The sequence below is a fragment of the Eschrichtius robustus genome, chromosome X (genome assembly GCF_028021215.1).
Source record: "Eschrichtius robustus isolate mEscRob2 chromosome X, mEscRob2.pri, whole genome shotgun sequence".
Lineage (NCBI taxonomy): Eukaryota > Metazoa > Chordata > Mammalia > Artiodactyla > Eschrichtiidae > Eschrichtius > Eschrichtius robustus.
Window position 1 is genome coordinate 135643513 of NC_090845.1, and position 19476 is coordinate 135662988.

A 19476-nucleotide genomic window follows, 5' to 3' on the forward strand; every position below is an offset into this window, starting at 1 on the left:
CACGGGTTCCGCTTCCAGGCCTTGTCAAGAGAGGCAGACAAGTCCTGGATCTCTGCGATGTGGAAGGAGGAACCCTGAGGAGGACTGTTCGGCAGAGATAAGTGTGCCACTCTACGTGACGTGGACTTGACCTTCCTCGTGTACTGAGACCTAAGTGCCACTCAATGTCCTCGGTGGTTTCTCATCATTTCTGAACTGGACACTTACAAATGAAATAATATGACCCTCACACCCAAAGGTGTCCCCTTGGGACGTTCCTTCGCCGCTGCTCAAGCTGAGCACACGGGGGTGAGGGCTCCTGGGACTGTCTCCGAAGGAGTCCATGAATGATGCAATGACACCGATCCCTTGGAATGCACAATAGTAATAATAATAGGTAACACGCACGTCCCGGGAACTGGTTGAAGTGCTTTGGATGGATTAAATGAAATCATTTAACCTGCACACAGGTCCTTAGAGCATTCTCTACGCAGGAGGAAAGGCATGATGTGAACCAACTGGGATGGGGCGAGAGTGTGGACTTGGTTACCAAGTCTAGGACAAAAGGTCTTGGAAAGGAGAAAATCTGGCCCCATTTTATACAAATGAGCTCACACTCCAGCAGGAGGCCCACCCCTTCTTTCTCCTGAAATACGTGAATTTGGAAGGCATTCGGAAAACCTGGTCTCTTGTGTTATTAGATGTAAGGTAGCTGAGGTTTAATGCTGAGGAAAAGCGCTCTAAAATGCTCCCCCCGGTGCCTGGTGCCGAGAGCAAGCTCAGTCAATCTTGTTGAACAAGTTAATGAATGTCTAGCTCATTCCACCTGTAATCAAAATAAATTCTGCCTGAATTACATATTCACATTTAAATAAGGAAATGATAACAGGACTGAAAAGATAGAGGTGGGCATTGACCTAACACCGGCCTCTGGGAAGGCTTTCCAAAAACATGACACGACAGCCACACATTCATTCCTCAGAAGTGGAGCCGTCGATGCTGTTAACACTCGTGCTACCCGTGACTCAGCTGCCGGAGGGCAGGAGGGGCGGAAAGAGGAGACAGAGGGCAGGAGACGGGTCCCAGCTGGCAGGCAGCTAACGGCCCCAGAGTGATGGTTACGGGGCGGCTCATCAGCACGAAACACTGTTTTGGCTGCAGGAAGTTGCCAAAACCGCCTCCCAGCCTCTGGCCAGCACAGAACTGTGACTCAAGAGAAGCGGTTCCGCCCGGGAGCCCACAGGATGCCAGTGCTGACTGAAGCCCGTGTCTCGGCCTGGGAGAAGCTGAGCTCCCAGAGGGCACCTGCCGGCGGAAGACTCGTCCCCAGGTACCTAGAGAGAAAAGAACAGCCTGGCTTTCAGCTTGGTTTCACAACTTGCTGGGCTCAAAGGACAGACATCTGTTAGAAGGAAGACCCCTTTATTGTTTACAGTTCAAGGCCAATTCCCTGGGCCTCCTCCCTGCTGACCCCAGTGCATTTCTGCATGCCGGGAACGCACGTGCCAATCAGGATGCAGAAATGTTTGCTGGGTGAAGTGATGAGCACCGGTCCAGAGCAAGCCCCTCAAGCCGCTGCCCGCTGTGTCCGGCTTCCGCCCTGTTCCCCTCGCAGTCCCTCTCAGCTCCTGAGGGCTGAGCGTCCGGGGGGAGGAGTAGCCCACACCATTGTCCTCTCGTTCCTCAGTTAAGGATTTTTCACTGGCATCCTTCACAAATCTTTCTCCTATTTCGTCAAAGCTGTACCCTTCCAGGGGTAGATGAGACGTCTAACCCATCTCAGGTCTTTCCATGACTTGGTTAGATTTTCCTGCTCTATTTTGGACTCTTTTCAATGAGTTTCACAGAGGGGAATCACATAAACATGCATTCAGAAATAAGTTACTTTGTTGCTCAGAAACCTCTGTGAACGATCCAGCAGTCCCATAGGACTGCTTGTTGTTTAAATGTGTATTTGTCTGGTGTCTCAGGAGGTTGTATATTATTTCTTATATGTCACATCCCTTTGTAGACCTTTTTCTATGCCCATTTTTCCATTGCGAGGCCGATCTTTTCCCTAATGATTTACAAGGATTATTCCTAGAAGTTAAGGATATAAACTCATTTGCCTTATAAGCTTATGTTGTTTTTGAAGCACCAGTGCCTAAAATCGTGCTCAGCATTGCAGGAGATGCTCAGTAAATATTTGCTGAAGGACTGAATAAATGAATGAACGGAAGTGTTTTATTCTCGTATAGCAAAAATCTGTCTTTCCCTTTATAGTTTTTCTATCATGTTTAGAAAGGTTTTCCCCACCCCAAGATCAGATTGAGATCCTACAACTTTCTCTTGTAGAAATTATATTTCACTGTCTTCCATTTAAACTCAATGCATCTGGAATTCTTTTGTCATGTCTCTATGAAGTGAGATTGACCCATAGTTTTATGAATTTGCTATCAGGGTTCCTGAAGAAGCTTGCATCTTTTTCTGTGCCTAAATAGTTTAAAGAGTGTGAGAGTGATCTGTTCTTTAAAGTTCAAAAGGTCGCAAATGTTACAACATTCTGAGTCAAGCATCTGTCTCGGAGGTAATTTCACTTCTTTCATATTTACTTTATAATATTGACCAAAATAACATTTTAGGGTGTAAGACTGTGAAGAGTGTACTTCTTGCCAGCAAGGCCATGTGAGAGTTCTCCTTTGGTGTGAAAATTTCGGTGGAGTTAAATTACAGTTTAAACGTCAGTTTAATTTCTAGTTACACCATGCTCAGGGCCCAAGACCCCAAACCACGGATTTCTTGTCAGCACTAAAAGCCACAATGTAACAGACTTGCTTCTTGTGAAATAGGAACTGGTGGTGATAAACCGAAACAACCACGGAAAAGGAGGCCTGGGAGGGGACAACAAAGCAGCCCACGAGGGGACCTAGCTGGCATGTTGATATAAAGCAGGCACAGTTCTGATGTGTAAAGAAGGCAAAGTAAGCTGAGTTACGCAGCACGGCGGGATGCATCGTGAGGCTCTACCTGGAGGGAGACAGGCAAGAAAACAAGGTGCTCCACGGCAGAAGGAACGCAACTTTGATCCCTGACAGGATACAACAGGTGTGGAGGCCCCCCGGCCAGCGCTGCCCAGCATGCCTTGGGGCTTGGCTACACAGGGCCTCTGGGCTCATCCAGCCTGACACAAGATGATAAAAAAGTATTTTCCTACATTTTCTTTTAATCTTTTATGTTGAATTATTCCATGAATATAATTGTGAGAAGCCAAACAACTCACAAAAACTATAAAGGAACCAATTCCCAGATTTTCTTACAAAAGATAAAAAATATCTGCGTGGCAAGAGACCCCTTGAACAAAGTTGAGATGATGAATTTGTAGTGAGCTACAATTGAATAAACAAAATACATAAAGAGCTTCTATGAAAACACTTCGATAAACGTAAATGACCTGGGCACCTGGAGGATGGCATTTCCATACTCTTGAGATTTGGAAGCCCCTGGAAGGAGCAGATTTAGGGAGACTACATTGCCCCGAGAGCTACATGATAGAGACCTCTGCTCTATCTTGTTGCTTCGAGTGTGCTTTTATTTTGGAGAATGATAAACTTTACCCTTCATTTCACTCAGGCTTGTAAATGAGTTGAGGGAAATGGAACTCTAAGAATCACAACAAAGTACCTTTGGATGGAGAATTACTTTCTTCCTTTCGGATTTTTAGCCATTATACACAGTGACGTTAACATCCATGAACATACATCATTGTGCAAAGGTTTGAAAATTTTGTGCCAATCTGATGGGCAAAGGTATCACATTTTTAATTAGCAATTTTTGGTTATATGACTTGGGGCCATTAGTTTCTTCTTCTATGAAATGCTTATTTTCTCTCAGAAAATGAAAACACGTGAGTGTTGACTGTTACAATCTAGAGGCAGATGGGTCCATAGACGGGGGGGTGGTAGCAGCTGCCAGCTTCCAATAAAAAAAGAACAAGATGCGACAATGGCTTTCTTTCTCCACTCTGGCTCTAGGTTCTGAACAGGTGGGAACTTATATCCTGAGAAGGACCTGAGGAAAGGTGGGAACTTATTTCCTTCTCTGTCGGGCCCAAATCTGGAGGTGGGTGTCACTTGATTCCTGGTGACCTTACACTGCAAATCAATAAAATGCTTCCCTCTCCTTTGCTTTCAGCTACCCAAAGATCATGACAGATTGGCCGAAGGACAAATTGCAAACGAAAAGGTGAAATTTACCAGTAAGAAATGCAAGGTCCAGTCCCCGGGCCTCAACAAAGCAAAACATCAACAGCACAAGCAGAGACTGGAGGAAAGAGAGCTCAGCAAGAGCAGAGAGGAAAACGCAGTTCTCTCGACAGGAAGCCAGGCGGGTGTGAGTCAGCGGTGGGGTGGCCGCCAGCCCCGAGCCAGGGGGACCTCCAGCCTCCAGGCAGGGAGGGGGCAGCTGGCTCCACTCGGCCTGGCGCTCTGATCCCAGGAGCGCACTCAGTCCTGGTAGCAGCTCGGAGGAGGTGGATCGATGGCCTGAGAACCTGGAAGGAATGGCGGCATCGACCGGCCACCCTCACACCGGATGCCAGCGGGACTCCCAGGTGAACAGAGCAAGGTGTGTTCCGTGTAATCTCAAGAGGTAACAACACCGGGCTGGATTCTCCCAGTCGGAGCTGTCTCACACGATTCTTTGGGAATCGTGTTTATGTAACCGGTTTCCTGTTGCTGGAACTGTCCGGATAACAAGTGATTGCTCAAAAACGTGGCCAGTATGTAACGAGATGACCACTGACACCCTTTCCAATCACTGAAGTTTACAGAACTGCACTGCGATCGGGCTTACAGACCACCCTGCTCAACGGCCCCTGTCTCTCTCAGACGTTTTAATTAAGCAGTCAAGAAGCCCCATTGGTTATTTCTCTAAAATCATTCTCATATTCTTCCTTTTTGCTGCACTCCCATTAATACCCTTTGTTTTCCAGTCTCCCTTACAGCTGGAATACAGACTCTGATGGTCTCTCCTGCCACTTTGGCCTCAAGATCGCTTCTGCAGACCTGACAACAGTCTGCTAGCCACCTAATTAAATAATCATCTAGTTCCCTGAACCGATGTGCCCAGTACTACGAGGTAGGCGTTTGCTTCTCAATGTGCTGCAGATCGTAAAGCAAAAGGATGACAAGCTCCAAGACTTAAATTCTTGGCTCAAACCACGGTTGGAAAACTAGGCTTTCTATGATAGTGCTAAGACTCTCTTCTAGCTTACGTGCGCAGGTTGAGATCACCCACAACGAACCTGGGTTTAACGCTGCAAGTTGCCGAATTATTCCACCGGGTCTTATAAGTGAAACGAAGGGCACGCTTCGAAAAGACTGGACCTGGAGAGTTGGAATGGGGACATTTGATGGCATTTGGCTGAATCTGAGCCCCACTGGGAGGACCACCAAGGAGTCAGACTCCTCGGGAAGGAAGGTTTCGATCACCTCACCAGGCCAACAACGCTGATCAGCTAAGGCATTGTCTTTCCCCTTTCTTTTCCCTACTGTTTTCTGTAGGATGTGTTGGTGGCAGTGAACTCGAGCTAAGTGGCATTGTTCAGCCTGTCAGGCACCCGCAGTAGTGATAGCAGGTTTCTCACCAGAACTAGTTCTGAGTTGTGGTTTGGGGTGTTTTTTCCTGGCTGTTTAACCTCAAAGCTGGTTCTCCAGCCCTCTCACCATTTCTGTCAGAGACCCAATATCATTCTGATCAGCTCTTTTTCTGCTTAAATCAGTCAGGATCAGCTTCTGTTGCTTGCAAATTAAAACCCTGACTAGTACAACATCTACAAAGAGTGTGTGGTCAGTCCAAGTTTCCTCATCTCTAAAACACACCGAAACTGAATGAAGAAATAATAAATAGAAAAGGAGAAATTAAAGTTAGAAAAACTAAAAAGTAGGACTTATTAATAATCGAAAAACTGGTTCACTGCCAAAACAAAAATCAATAAAACAGAAAACACCAACTAACCTAACCAACAGAGGAAAAAGGAACAGAGCACAAATTCACAATGACAAGGAAGCAATACCTCTGAGAAGAGTAAAAACAAATTAAAAAAATCATGAAAGCATTTCATAAAATTATATGTGATGAATTTGATGGCCTGGATGAAACAGACACTTTTCCAGGAAGAGTATAATTTATAAAACTGACTCAGGGAGAGATAGACTAAACAGACCAATTTCCATAAAAGAAATAGAGTTGACAAAGATCTAAACACACAAAAAAGGCAACAGATATAGTTTAGAGGGGAATTCTGCCAAAATTTTAAAGGGCTGTGAATTCCAACTCTACTTGAAATATTCTAGAATATGGCAAACTTACAAATTTTTATATGACCCAAGTATAACATTTATGCCAAAATCTGCTAAAGATTGTACAGAAATAAATAAAGCCAAACTTAAAGCCAAAGACCAATCTCCCTTATGAATGTTGATGCAAATATCCAATATAAAATATCAGTATGAATAATCCAACAACACAATGAAAAATATACCTTGTCCAACTGGGGCTTATGCCAGAAATGTAAAGGTGGTCTAATATTAGATAATCTATTAATAGAATTCATTGCTTTGCCAGATTTAATGAAAAAGTCATATGACCATCACTAGAAATGCAGAAAAACTTCTTAATAAAATTCAGCAATGACTTCTGATTTAAAAAAAAGAAAACTCAGTAATACAGGAATTGTAGAATATTTCACTAACATAAAGAAAATATATTCTCCTAGCCCCAAAGTCAATATTTTTCTTTCTTTCTTTCTTTCTAAAGTATTTAAAAAAAATTTTTTTTAAGTATTTAAAAAATAATTTTTTTTAAGATTTTAAAAAATATTTATTCTTTGGCTGTGTTGGGTCTTCGTTGCTGCACATGGGCTTTCTCTTTAGTTGTGGCGAGCAGGGGCTACTCTTTGTTGCGGTGCGTGGGCTTCTCATTGCGGTGGCTTCTCTTGTTGTGGAGCACGGGCTCTAGGCGTGCGGGCTTCAGTAGTTGTGGCTCGCGGGCTCAGTAGCTGTGGCTCACGGGCTCTAGAGCGCAGGCTCAGTAGTTGTAGCCCACGGGCTTCATTGCTCTGCGGCATGTGGGATCTTCCCGGACCACGGCTCGAACCCGTGTCCCCTGCATTGGCAGGCGGATTCTTAACCACTGCACTATCAGGGAAGCCCTTTTTCTTTTTTTAAAGAGCAGCTTTATTGAAGTATAATTGGCACACAAAGAACTGTACATAACTAATGTGTACAATTTGATGAGTTTGACATATGTAGACACCTGTGAAATCATCACCACAGTCAAGGTAGTAGACATATCCATCACCTCCCAAAGTTTTCCTGTGTTCCTTTGTGTGTGTGTCAATGTGTGTGCAGTAAGAACACGTACATGATATCTACCCCTCTAACAACTTTTAAGTGCATAATATAGTATTGTTGGCTATAGGCATTATGCTGTACAGCAGATCTCTAGAAATAATTTATCTTGTATAACTGAAACTTCATACCAATACAGGCCAGCAATTCCACTTGCGGGTATATGCTCAAAAGAATTGAAATCAGGATCTCAAAGAGATATCTGTCCTCCCATGTTCATCCATCAGAACATTGTTTACAAAGCCAAGACATGGAAACAATCTAAGTGTTGGATGATGGATGAATGCATAAAGAAAATGTGGTATGTCCATACAATGGAATATTATTAAGCCTTAAAAAAAAGGCAATCCTGCCATTTGTGACATATGGATAAACCTGGAGGACATTATGTTAAGTGACATAAGCCAGACACAAATGGACAAATACTGCATGATTCCACTTATATGAGGTCCCTAGAGCAGTCAAACTCATAGAAGCAGAGAATTGGATGGTGGTCACTGGGGGACAGAGGGAGAAGAAAATGGGGATTTGTTGTTCAATTGGTATAAACTTCTAATATTTTTCTTAATAGGAAAACATTGAAGGCATGCCTATTAAAGTCAAGATCAAAATAAGCTTGCCCATTGTCAATACTACTGTTTCACATTGGGGTGTTAACCAACACATTTGGACAAGAGGAAAAAAAACAAGATACATAAGAATTGAAAAAGGAAGTGGTAAAACTCTTTCTATTTTGGGGACTTCCCTGGTGGTCCAGTGGCTAAGCTCCAAGCTCCCAATGCACGGGGCCCAGGTTCCATCCCCAGTCAGAGAACTAGATCCTGCACGCCACAACTAAAGAGCCCACATGCCGCAACTAAAAGATCCCGCCTGCCGCAACTAAGACCTGGCGCAGGCAAATAAAAAAAAAATAAAAATAAATAAACTCTTTCTTTTTTGGATGACATGATTGTATACACAGGAAATCCCCAAAGAAGAATCAACTGAAAAACTACTACAAAAAGTAAGAGAATTCAAAGGTAAGAGGATAGAATATTAATATGTTGGAATTATATTGGACCCAATTTTGTGCATCTTGGCGCCACCTGCCTTCCAGGCCCAGCTGCTCACTCAGTGGGGAGCCATGGCCTCTGCTGAGAGACCCTCCCACCCTTCCCAGACCCGAGCCAGTGAACCCTCAAATACTCCAGTTCCTTCCACCACTTCTGGATTCAGATGAGACACCAGGCCAAAAAACACTGGCTTTCCCAGTGGCTGCCCCAAAAGACACTGAGAAACAGGAGCCGTAAGGGAACTGGCAGATACATTTATCTCCCTTCTTTGTTGCAAAAGACAGTTTCAAGGTGAGTCGGTTCTACAGAGCCTGTCCAAATCCATCCAAATGACCCAACCAGTGGCTGTGTTTTCTCATGAAATCATGGCCAACTCAGTAACACACGAATTTGCATGTTCTTTCCTTTTTTCCCTTTTCCCATCACTCTCACTGCATTGAGATTACAACCCCAACAAAGCCTTGGCAAATAAGCCTTGGCTCAAGTTCTGTTTTCTAAGGAATTCAGGTGAAGACAGAAACCAATAGCCCTATGAATACAAACAAACAAACAAACAAAAAACCCCAAACAGGCATAAGCCTAATAAGAACTGTGTAAAGACCAATGTGAAAAAAACTTGGAAATACTCCTGTAAGACATAAAAGCTGACTTGGATAGAAAGGCTCCACACCATAATGTCAGTTCTAAGTTAATTTAAAAATCTAACTTAACCCTCCTCCCCAATAATAACAGGTTTTGTTTTGAAATTAAGCAAGCCGATTCTCAAGTTCATGCGGGAAAATTAAATCAAAACTAGCCAAACTAAACTCTAAAAACTCTTAAAACTCTATAACTCTAAAAACTCCAAAAAAAGAACAATAAAGGGGGACTAGCCATATCACTCACTATTCAAATCAACTGTAAAACCTCTATAATGAAAACAGCTTAATAATGGCACATGAATTGACAGAGGGACCAATGGAAGTTGAACCAGAAATTGAACCAGAAATAAATGTGGGAATTTCATATATGATAAAGAAGGGCAGTATCTCAAATCAGTGGGGATACAGATGAACTTTTTAATAAGTAGTGCTGGCAAAACTGTACAGCCATTTGGAAAAAAATAAAGTCGGATCCATTCCTTACATCTGCACCAGGATAAACTCCAAATGGATCCCAAATCTCAATGTAAAAAATGAAACACACAGTCCGGGGCTCCTGTCTGCTGCCATCCAGCTGCCTGCCCCAGACTCGGCACCCAAGTGCCCTAAGCGCTGAGCAGGTGACCTCCCTGGGGAAGAATGGCCGTGGGCCTTGCCTGAAGGGCAAGAAATGTGCAAAGTCGCTGCCCTGATGGGGCCACACCCAAAGGCTTGGTGGGATGGAGCTGAGGGTCACGCTTTCAAGTCAACCCAGGTTTTGGAGACCCCATCCCCGGCCACCTGCAGGCACTTGGGTCCCCCCTGTAGACCCCCATGCCCTCAATATACCTGAACACTCAGGGAAAAAAATGAATAAAACAAAACAAGGGGCTTCCCTGGTGGCGCAGTGGTTAAGAATCCGCCTGCCAATGCAGGGCACACGGGTTCGAGCCCTGGTCCGGGAAGATCCCACAGGCCACGGAGCAACTAAGCCCGTGCGCCACAACTACTGAGCCTGCGGTCTAGAGCCCGTGCTCCACAAGAGAAGCCACTGCAATGAGAGGCCCGCACACCACAACGAAGGGTAGCCCCTGCTCACTGCAACTAGAGAAAGCCCGCGCACAGCAACGAAGACCCAACACAGCCAAAAAATAGATAAATAAAATAAATAAATTAAAAACAAACAAACAAAACCATACAAGCACCAGAAGAAACCACAGGTGAATTCCTTTAAAAACCAGGGAGGGGAAAAGGCCTTCCTAAATCTGACTGAGAATCCAGAAGCTGTAAAAGAAAATATTGACACATTCTACTAGATACACTTTTATCTTTTGCACACACACACACACAAATAACATAAGCAGAGTCAAAATACAAGTGACAAGCCGGGGAAATGTATACATATCTCTTCTCACAAAGGACTAATCACCTCTCAGAAATTGTGACTAAAAAGACCAACAATGGAGAAAGAGCACACAGGAAAATAAACATGTCAAGAAATGTTCAACCTCCCTCTGAATAAAAGAACTGCAAATTAAAACGACACAGAAATACCATTTCTCACCTATCAGATGGCAAAAATCCCAAAGTTGAACAACACATGCTGGAAGGAATGCAAAATGGAACATTCGTTAATGTCTACTAAATTTATAGATTCATAGCCCCAGCAATCCCAGCTCTGGGAATCATACAGATATACCTGCACAAGTGCAAAATGTCACATATACCATGCTACTAGTTGTGGCAATGGTTGTAAAATCAAAAGAGTGGAAACAACTCAGGTGTCCAAAATAGGGAACTGGTTGAATAAACACGCTACAGCCACACAGCAGGACACTGTACAGCTGTCAAAAATAGTGAAGATCTCTGGTCACTGACATGGGCAGAATTCTAGAACAAAATTTTTGTTTGAGAATTTTCAAGATCTACTCTCTTAGCAACTTTCATGTATACAATTCAGTGTTACTAGCTATAGTCGGGATGCTGTATATTATATCCTTAGGACTTATTTATTTTATAACTGCGAGTCTGGACCTTTGGCCCACCTTCTCCCATTTCACCCCCCAACCACCATCCCCCACCAATCTGTTCTCTGTATCTTTGAGTTCCTGTTCAACTTTTTTGTTTTTTAAGATTTTACATAAAAGTGAGATCACATGGCATTTGTCTTTCCCTATCTGACTTACTTCACTTAGCATAATGCCCTCAAGTTCCATCCTTGTCGCTGCAAATGGCAAGATGTCACTCTTTCTTATGGCTGAGTAATATCCCATTGTATGTATATGTATGTACCACATCTTTATCCATTCATCTGTTGATGGGCACTTAGGTTGCTTCCACACCCACCTTGAATATTGTAAATAATGCTGCAATGAACATGGGGGTGCAGATATCTTTTCACGTTAGTGTTTTCGTTTTCTTTGGATAAATATCCAGAAGTGGAATTGGTTGATCATATGGTGTTCTATTTTTAATTTGGGGGGGAATCTCCATACTGTTCTCCATAGTGGCTGCACCAATTTACATTCTCACCAACAGTGCAGGAGGCTTCCCTTTTCTCCACACCCTCACCAACACTTATCTCTTGTCTTTTGATGAAGGCCATTCTGACAGGTGTGAGGGGATATCTCACTGCGGTTTTGATTTGCTTTTCCCTGATGATTAGTGATGTTGAGCATCTTCTCATGTGCTTGCTGGCTGTCTGTATGTCTTCTTTTTTTTTTTTATTGGAGTATGGCTGCTTTACAATTTTGTGTTATCTTCTGCTGTACAGCAAGGTGAATCAGCTATATGTATACATATGTCCCCTCTTTTTTAGATTTACTTCCCATTTAGGTCACCATAGATCTCTGAGTAGAGTTCCCTGTGCTTGTCTGTATGTCTTCTTAAATGAACAGACTAAGATATAGAATGGGATATTGTGTAAGAAAGTGGAGGATGAGAAGCTATGTACATATGTCCTCGTATTTATAGAAAGAAATACTGGAAGTGTGAAGGAAAAAACTAAGAGAAATAGTTACTTGAGGGCTAAGGGCAATTAAGATGGATGAAGACAGAGGTGAGGGTGAGATTTTTCATATTTGAATCATGTAAGTGTGATACTTATTCAATAACAGTTTAAAAGCTGAGATAAAAGCAGAAGAAGCAACTGAACAAAACTGCCCCAAAACAGACCCATGAAAGGATTGAAGACTTAGGTTGCAATTAAAATCATGCTGTACAAACATAAATACAAATGTCTTTTGTACATGAAAAGATGCTCAACCTCACTCATAAAGAAATTCAAGTAAAATAAAATACCATTTATCAACTATTGACTTTAAAAAGATCAAAACGTTTGATAATACACTATATATTTGGGGCGTTGCAGAGAGACAAGCACTTTGATATCTATTGGCATTTTACATTCACATACACTTCGACTAAGAAATTCCACTTCTAAGCATTTTTTTACAAGCAGAATTAATTGCACATGACTCCACAGACCAATGTACAAAGATATTCACGGCAGCATTGTTTATAGTAGCATGGGACTGGAAACAAGAAAAGGTCTATCATAGTAGCTCCACACAGTGAAATATTATGAAGTTGTTAAAGATAATGAGAAAGATCTCTATGTGCTGATATGGAACAATCCCCAAAATATATTAAGAAAGCGGGTTATAAAATAGTGAATATAGTATACTACCATTTGTTCAAAAAATATGCTTGTATACGCATGGAATATATCTGGAAGGAAAATCCGCAATGCTTGCAGCTGGAGGGGGAAACTTACTTTTCACTGTATATACTTTAATATGCTTTGATTTTGAATCACATGCATATATTCCTTAAAAATACACTCTCTCTGGCAACATATAATGAAAATTTATATAGAGGAAGGACTCTTCAACAAATGGTGTTGAATCAATTGATTAACTATTTGTAAAATACAGTGAGTATAAATACTAACTGAAGAACATGAAAACACTAGTTAGAAAAGGTATCTGCACCCCTATATTCATTGCAGCATTCTTTACAACAGGCAAGATTTGGAAACAACCTAAGTGCCCATTGATGGATGAATGGATAAAGATGTGTATACATACACAATGGAATATTACTCAGCCATGAAAAAGACTGAAATCTTGCCATTTGCAACCACACGGATGGCCCTAGAGGGTATTATGCTAAGTGAAATAAGTGAAAGACAAATACCAAATACCATATGATTTCACTCATATGTGGAATACAATAAACAAATCAAACAAAACATACAAAAACAAACACATAGATACAGAGAAGAGAGTAGTGGTTACCAGCATTATGCTAATGTCAAAACCAGAGAAAGATAGTACAAAAAAGAAAAACTACAGACCAATATCCCTCATGAACAAAGTCACAAATACCCTCAGCAAAATATTAGCAAATTAAATCCAGCAATACATGAAAAGGGGCTTCCCTGGTGGTGCAGTAGTTAAGAATCCACCTGCCAATGCAGGAGACACGGGTTCGAACCCTGATCCGGGAAGATCCCACATGCTGTGGAGCAACTAAGCCCATGCACCACAACTACTGAGCCTGTGCTCTAGAGCCCACGAGCCACAACTACTGAGCCTGCGTGCCACAGCTACTGAAGCCCACGTGCCTAGAGCCCATGCTCCCAACAAGAGAAGCCACCGCAATGAGAAGCCTTTGCACCACAATGAAGAGTAGCCCCCGTTCGCCGCAACCAGAGAAAAGCCCGCATGCAGCAATGAAGACCCAACGCAGCCAAAAATAAAATAAAATAAATTTATTTTAAAAAACCCAAAAACATGAAAAGGATAAAACATCACAACCAAGTGAAGTTTATCCCAGGAACTCAAAGCTGGCTCCAGATACAAAAATCAATCAGAATAATTCACCATAGTAACAGACAAAAAAAAAAAAAATGAAGAAAAAGCATATTATTATTTTTACACATGCAAGAAAGGCACTTAACAAATCCAATTCACGATAAAAAGTTTCAGCAAACTAGCAATACAAGGGAACTTCGGCCTGAGAAAAGGCACCCACAAAAAGCCTACGGCTAATGTGCTTAAAAGGTGAAAGACTAAATGCTTTCCCCCTCAGATCAAGAAAAATCAAGGATGTCTGTTCTCATCATTTTTATACAATATTGATAGTATTGAAAGTTCAAGCTATAAATAAGTGAGTTTAGCAAAGTTGCAGGATACAAGGTTAATAAACAAAAATCAACTGACAAACGAATTCTAAAACTGGTATGGAAAAGCAAACGACCAACAATAGCCAAAACAACTCCGAAAAGATAAACAAAGTTGGAGGGCTAAAACTGCCTGATTTCAAGAATTATTATAAAGTTCTTGTCATCAAAACAGCACGGTGTTAGCATAAAGATGAACAAAGACATAAAGGGAACAGACTAGAGAACATAGAAATAGACTTACATAAATATGACCAATTGGGGCTTCCCTGGTGGCACAGTGGTTGAGAATCTGCCTGCCAATGCAGGGGACACGGGTTCGAGCCCTGGTCTGGGAGGATCCCACATGCCGCGGAGCAACTAGGCCCGTGAGCCACAACTACTGAGCCTTTGTGTCTGGAGCCTGTGCTCCACAACAAGAGAGGCCGCGATAGTGAGAGGCCCGCACACTGCGATGAAGAGTGGCCCCCGCTCGCCACAACTAGAGAAAGCCCTCGCACAGAAACAAAGACCCAACACAGCCAAAAATAAATTAATTTTTTAAAAAATGACCAATTGATTTTTAACAAAGCTGCAAAAGTAATTCAATGGAATAAAGACAGTTTGTTCAATAAATGTAATTGGTTTGCAAGAAAATGAGTCACAACACAAATGTTACACCTTGTACACAATTTTTAACCCAAATGAATCATTGGTCTAAAGTGTAAAACTATAAATTTTTTAGGAAAAAAAACACAGGAGAAAATCTTCAGGATCTAGGGTTAGGCAAGAGTTCTTAGATTTGACAGTAAACATGATCCACAAAAGAAAAATGGACAAATTGGACTTAATCAAAACTTTAAAATCTCTGTTCTATAAAAGATACTGTAAAGAGAAAGAAAAGACAAACTATAGCCTGGTAGAAAATATTTACAAATTATATATCCAACAAAGAACTTGTATGCAGAGATAAAAGCAGTACCTGGATCTTAGTGTTGTTTTGAAGACTAAATGAGATAATTCAAATAAAGTCCTTAGTGCAGTGCCTGGCACATACAGCCACTCAATAAATGTGAATTATTATAATTTTATTATCATCACCGTTACAGCATTCTTTAAAGTTGAGAAAATAAAAGCAAGATAACTGTTCATCAACAGAGAAATTGTTAAAATATGTTACGTCTATGACCAGGAATGTTAGGCAATGGTTTCAAAGAATGAAGCAAATCTATACGTACTAACTTGGAAAGATGTCCAGGATTGTTGTGAAAAAAGAAAATCGCAGGACAGTTTGTATAGTATGATCTCATTTGTGCAAAAAGAAAATTGTATCTTCTTCGAAATTTTTAAAGAATAACACTAACCAAACTTCTAACAGTTGTCATCCCTAGGGAGGGGCGTGGAAGGGAATGAGGAGGGGTGCACAGGAAGAGTAGGATGTGGGGAAAATTAAAGAGGGTCTTTCGCCTTTTACTGTATTTATTCCTAGATCATTTGGCTGTTTATAAGAATAAGTTTGTATATTTGTGAAACAAAAAACAGAAAAGAATCAACTATCTTTTAAAAGAGCAGTAATTCACCTGTCAGAATGGCAAAAAGTCTACAAACAATAAATGCTGGAGAGGGTGTGGAGAAAAGGGAACCCTCCTACACTGTTGGTGGAAATGTAGACTGGTGCAGCCACTATGGAGAACAGTATGGAGGCTCCTTAAGAAAGTAGAAATAGAGCTACTATATGATCCAGCAATCCCACTCCTGGGCATATATCTGGAAACGATGAAAAGTCTAATTCAAAAAGATACACGCACCCCAGAGTTCATAGCAGCACTGTTCACAGTAGCCAAGACATGGAAACAACCTAAATGTCCATTGACAGAGGAATGGATAAAGAAGATGTGGTACATATATCTACAATAGAATATTACTCGGCCATAAAAAAGAATGAAATATTTGCAGCAACATGGATGGACCTAGAGATTATCATACTAAGTGAAGTAAGTCAAAGAAGGCCAAATACCATATGATTTCACTTATATGTGGAATCTAAAAAAAAAAAATACAAATGAACTTACAAAACAGAAATAGACTCACAGCCATAGAAAACAAACTTATGACTACCAAAGGGGAAGGGTAGGGGATAAGTTAGGAGTTCAGGATTAGTAAATACACACCACTATATATAAAATAGATAAACAACAAAGACCTACTGTATGGCACAGGGAACTATATTCAATATCTTGTAATAACCTATAATGAAAAAAATCTGAAGGTGTACAGCTGAAAGTAACACAGTATTGTAAATTAACTATAGTTAAATTTAAATTTTAAAGAGCAGTGATAAAACTAACTTTCTTTCTTTCATAGATTCGAGAATGAAACACAAGCTTACCTCCGACTGAAGGACTTACCTAAATACAGACTTAGCTTCCATCTGTGGTTCACAAACATTAACAGAGAGCTACTTGGCTGGCAGCGCAAAGAACTAAGTTATTGCCCTAGTTGTGCCACTGAGTAGTTTCGCTATGTCATTGTGTAACAGGTGTGAGACTCTGGACTTCTTGAGGACAGGGATCAAGCCTCTTTTGCTCTCTCTAGCCAATGGCCTAGGGCCTGGTTCAGAGCTGGTGCTCAATTAAAAGGAAGACGGAATGAGCACTCCCGACAGATCTGAGTGAAAAGCGGCTTGTGAGCACTGACAAATGATCGCCATCTAGTGGCAATACGGGATTCCTGCAGAACTTAAGAGACGAGCGGAAACTGACTTTGGGGGGTGTTTCAGGGACTCCTTTCAACCAAAGAGCATCGACTGCCGAAACGACTATGTCCCTCATTATAAAAAGTTCCCAACCTTAGCCTGAGAGGCCCAGGTTTATGTCTTGGAGTGTTGGTACGATGACATCTAGGTAGTCTTGTGTCCTAAGTCTCCTCCTTCACCACCCCATCACACGCCCCACACGCCTACAAGCTGTGCAAAGTCCACGCCTGCCACACCTCCATTGCACCTCAAGAGAACGAAGCACATGTAATAACAGGTGTGGACACCCATGCCTTCCCGAGGTGGATGAAGTACTAATAAAGTTTCCTAAGCCAGTCTGGTCAGGACAAGATAGAAAACAGGACTGGAAAAAAATCTGCCACGAACTTTGCACTCCAGGTTCAGCACCTTCCTGCATCATCTGACAATATGCAGTAAACATTTAAGATGTCTCACGTTCCAAAGGGCAACAAGGAAAGCTACCTCGAGCTGGCTTTGCAAGTGCTGCTCTGTGACAGACCCTCACCCTGAGTATCAGTGAGTCTTCAAAGCAGATGCACCGTTAGCGAAGCAGCTGGGTGCCTTAGAGGCTGAGAAATAGTGGACCTCGTGTTTATAGACTCGGGGACTCAAGAAGAATGATGAAGGTAAACAGTGGTAGTAATCAGAAGAATCTAGGTGTGTCTACATCTATGGCATCTGCACGCTAAGTGGAACATGCCTCTAAAACGCTGCTCAGCGGAACAAACGGCAAAAAACTTCGCAAAGAGTCGCAAGAGGCGGACACTAGTGTAGTCCCGGGTCAATGGAGAAAGGGGTCTGAGCAGCTGTACGTTGTAAAGACCTTGTCCCGAGGACGCGGGTGGACATAATGAATGTTCGAGCTGTGGCTCGTACATTTAAGGTGTGCTCTCCCGAGCGCCCCTTGTCTCATCCTAGCAAAAGCCCATGGTTCCCGGAGGTTCTCGAAAAGAGCGGTGTCCGCAGAAAGGAGAAGCTGAGAAGCGACAACCCGAGGAAGGCTGCGGACGGTCGTGTCCGATGGCACCTCCGCGGGAAGACGGTGCTCGCGGCCCCGCGGGAAAGCGGAGCCTCCGCGCCTGCCCCGTGCAGGCGGCGCGTCCCGGGCTCCCCGTCCCTCTCCCCCGCCGCGGCACGGCGACAGGGCCGCTCTCTCGGGCGGTCCCCCCGGCCGCTCCCGCACCGAGACGGGCGCCCGGGCTCGCCCCACCCGCCTCCCTCCCGTCGGCTCGGCGCGCTCCGGCTCGACGTGCGGTCTCGCTTTCCGTCCGCCGGCCTCGCCCGCAGCCCGAGCGCAGGGCTCCCGGGCCACTCCGAGGCCACCCCGCGGCCACCCGGGGCCCCGAGGACGCGCGGCGACGCCCCTACTCACGTAGCGCTGCAGCTTCCTCTCGGGGGGCGACTTGACGAGCCAGCCCGTGCACACGGCGTCGCCCGCGCTCATCGTGCCGCGCTTCCTCCGGCTGGGCCGGCGCCCGCGGCGGGAGGAAGTCGGCGGGGATGCCGGCGGGGCGGGCCCAGCGCCTGCAGCCCGCCCGCCCTCCCAGCGCCGCCCCCGCGGCCCCGCGACCCCCGCCCGGAGGGGCCGGGCGCCACCCCGGCCTCGGGCAGGAAAGCCCTGCGGGCTGGAGCCGGCCCCCCGCCGCCCTCGCCCCCGCCCGCGGTCGGCCGCGTCTGAAGGTCTGGTGCCCGGGCCTCGGGGTCACGAGAGCCGAAACCTAGACCCCGCACCTGCGATGTCAATGCTTAGGGACAAAGAAAAGCCTAACTGCCCCTTGACTTCCCGTTTCCACTTGATGGTTTGCAAATTACTGCTTCTGCTGTGCCCCTCCCCCGAAGATCTCTTTATCCGGGGATGAGCTCTGCAGCAAAACTAAATCCAAATCATCCAGAATCAAAAGGTTCAAAACTGGAAGTGCTGTTTGCAGTCTCTTTGACCCGAAGCCTTTAAAACATGGATCCAAGAATGATGGTGCAGGCGGTGTGCTGAGCCCGGCAAGTAACTGCCACGCACACGACACTCACGCAGACCTGCGGCTGCAGGGCCGGTGAGTATGCTAACCACCGAACAGGCATTAGCTCCCTGGATCCACACACACTATCAAGTGGGCTTGACCATGATCTCAGTTGTGCAGGTGAGTAAACTGAGAAACAGGATCATATCACCCTCCAAAGCCGCACAAGTAGGAACTCAGCTGAGAGGCAGCCAGGCCTGTCTGTGCTGCCCTTCAGGGCACACTCTGCCCTTTAGGAACACACTGTATAAACAGCAAAGCACGGATACCAAACTTCGGGGCCGCATCCACAATGCTAATCCGAGGGATGTGTGGCGTCACCTGGCCAGCTCCCTGACCTGTAGTGCTCTTCTCCCTCGGTGTGACGCCTCTCCCTTAGAAGTGACACTTGGAAGTAACAAATGCCACATCATTTCTTTGACTTACAAAAAGACTTCTCAGCCTCCTACCATACATCTGAAATTTCCACGGAGCGATGACTC

The 19476-nt window shown here is 43.9% G+C and overlaps 1 protein-coding gene across 1 annotated transcript in view; it reads right to left on the reverse strand.

The window, feature by feature from the left end:
• Nucleotides 1-18434, reverse strand: part of GAB3 (GRB2 associated binding protein 3) — a 61378-nt gene extending 42944 nt beyond the window's left edge. Inside the window, exon 1 of the mRNA XM_068533164.1 lies at nucleotides 18352-18434. Within this exon, the coding sequence (XP_068389265.1) occupies nucleotides 18352-18423 (72 nt within the window). The 5' untranslated portion in view covers nucleotides 18424-18434. The remainder of the gene's footprint in view (nucleotides 1-18351) is intronic.
• Nucleotides 18435-19476: the final 1042 nt, after the last annotated feature.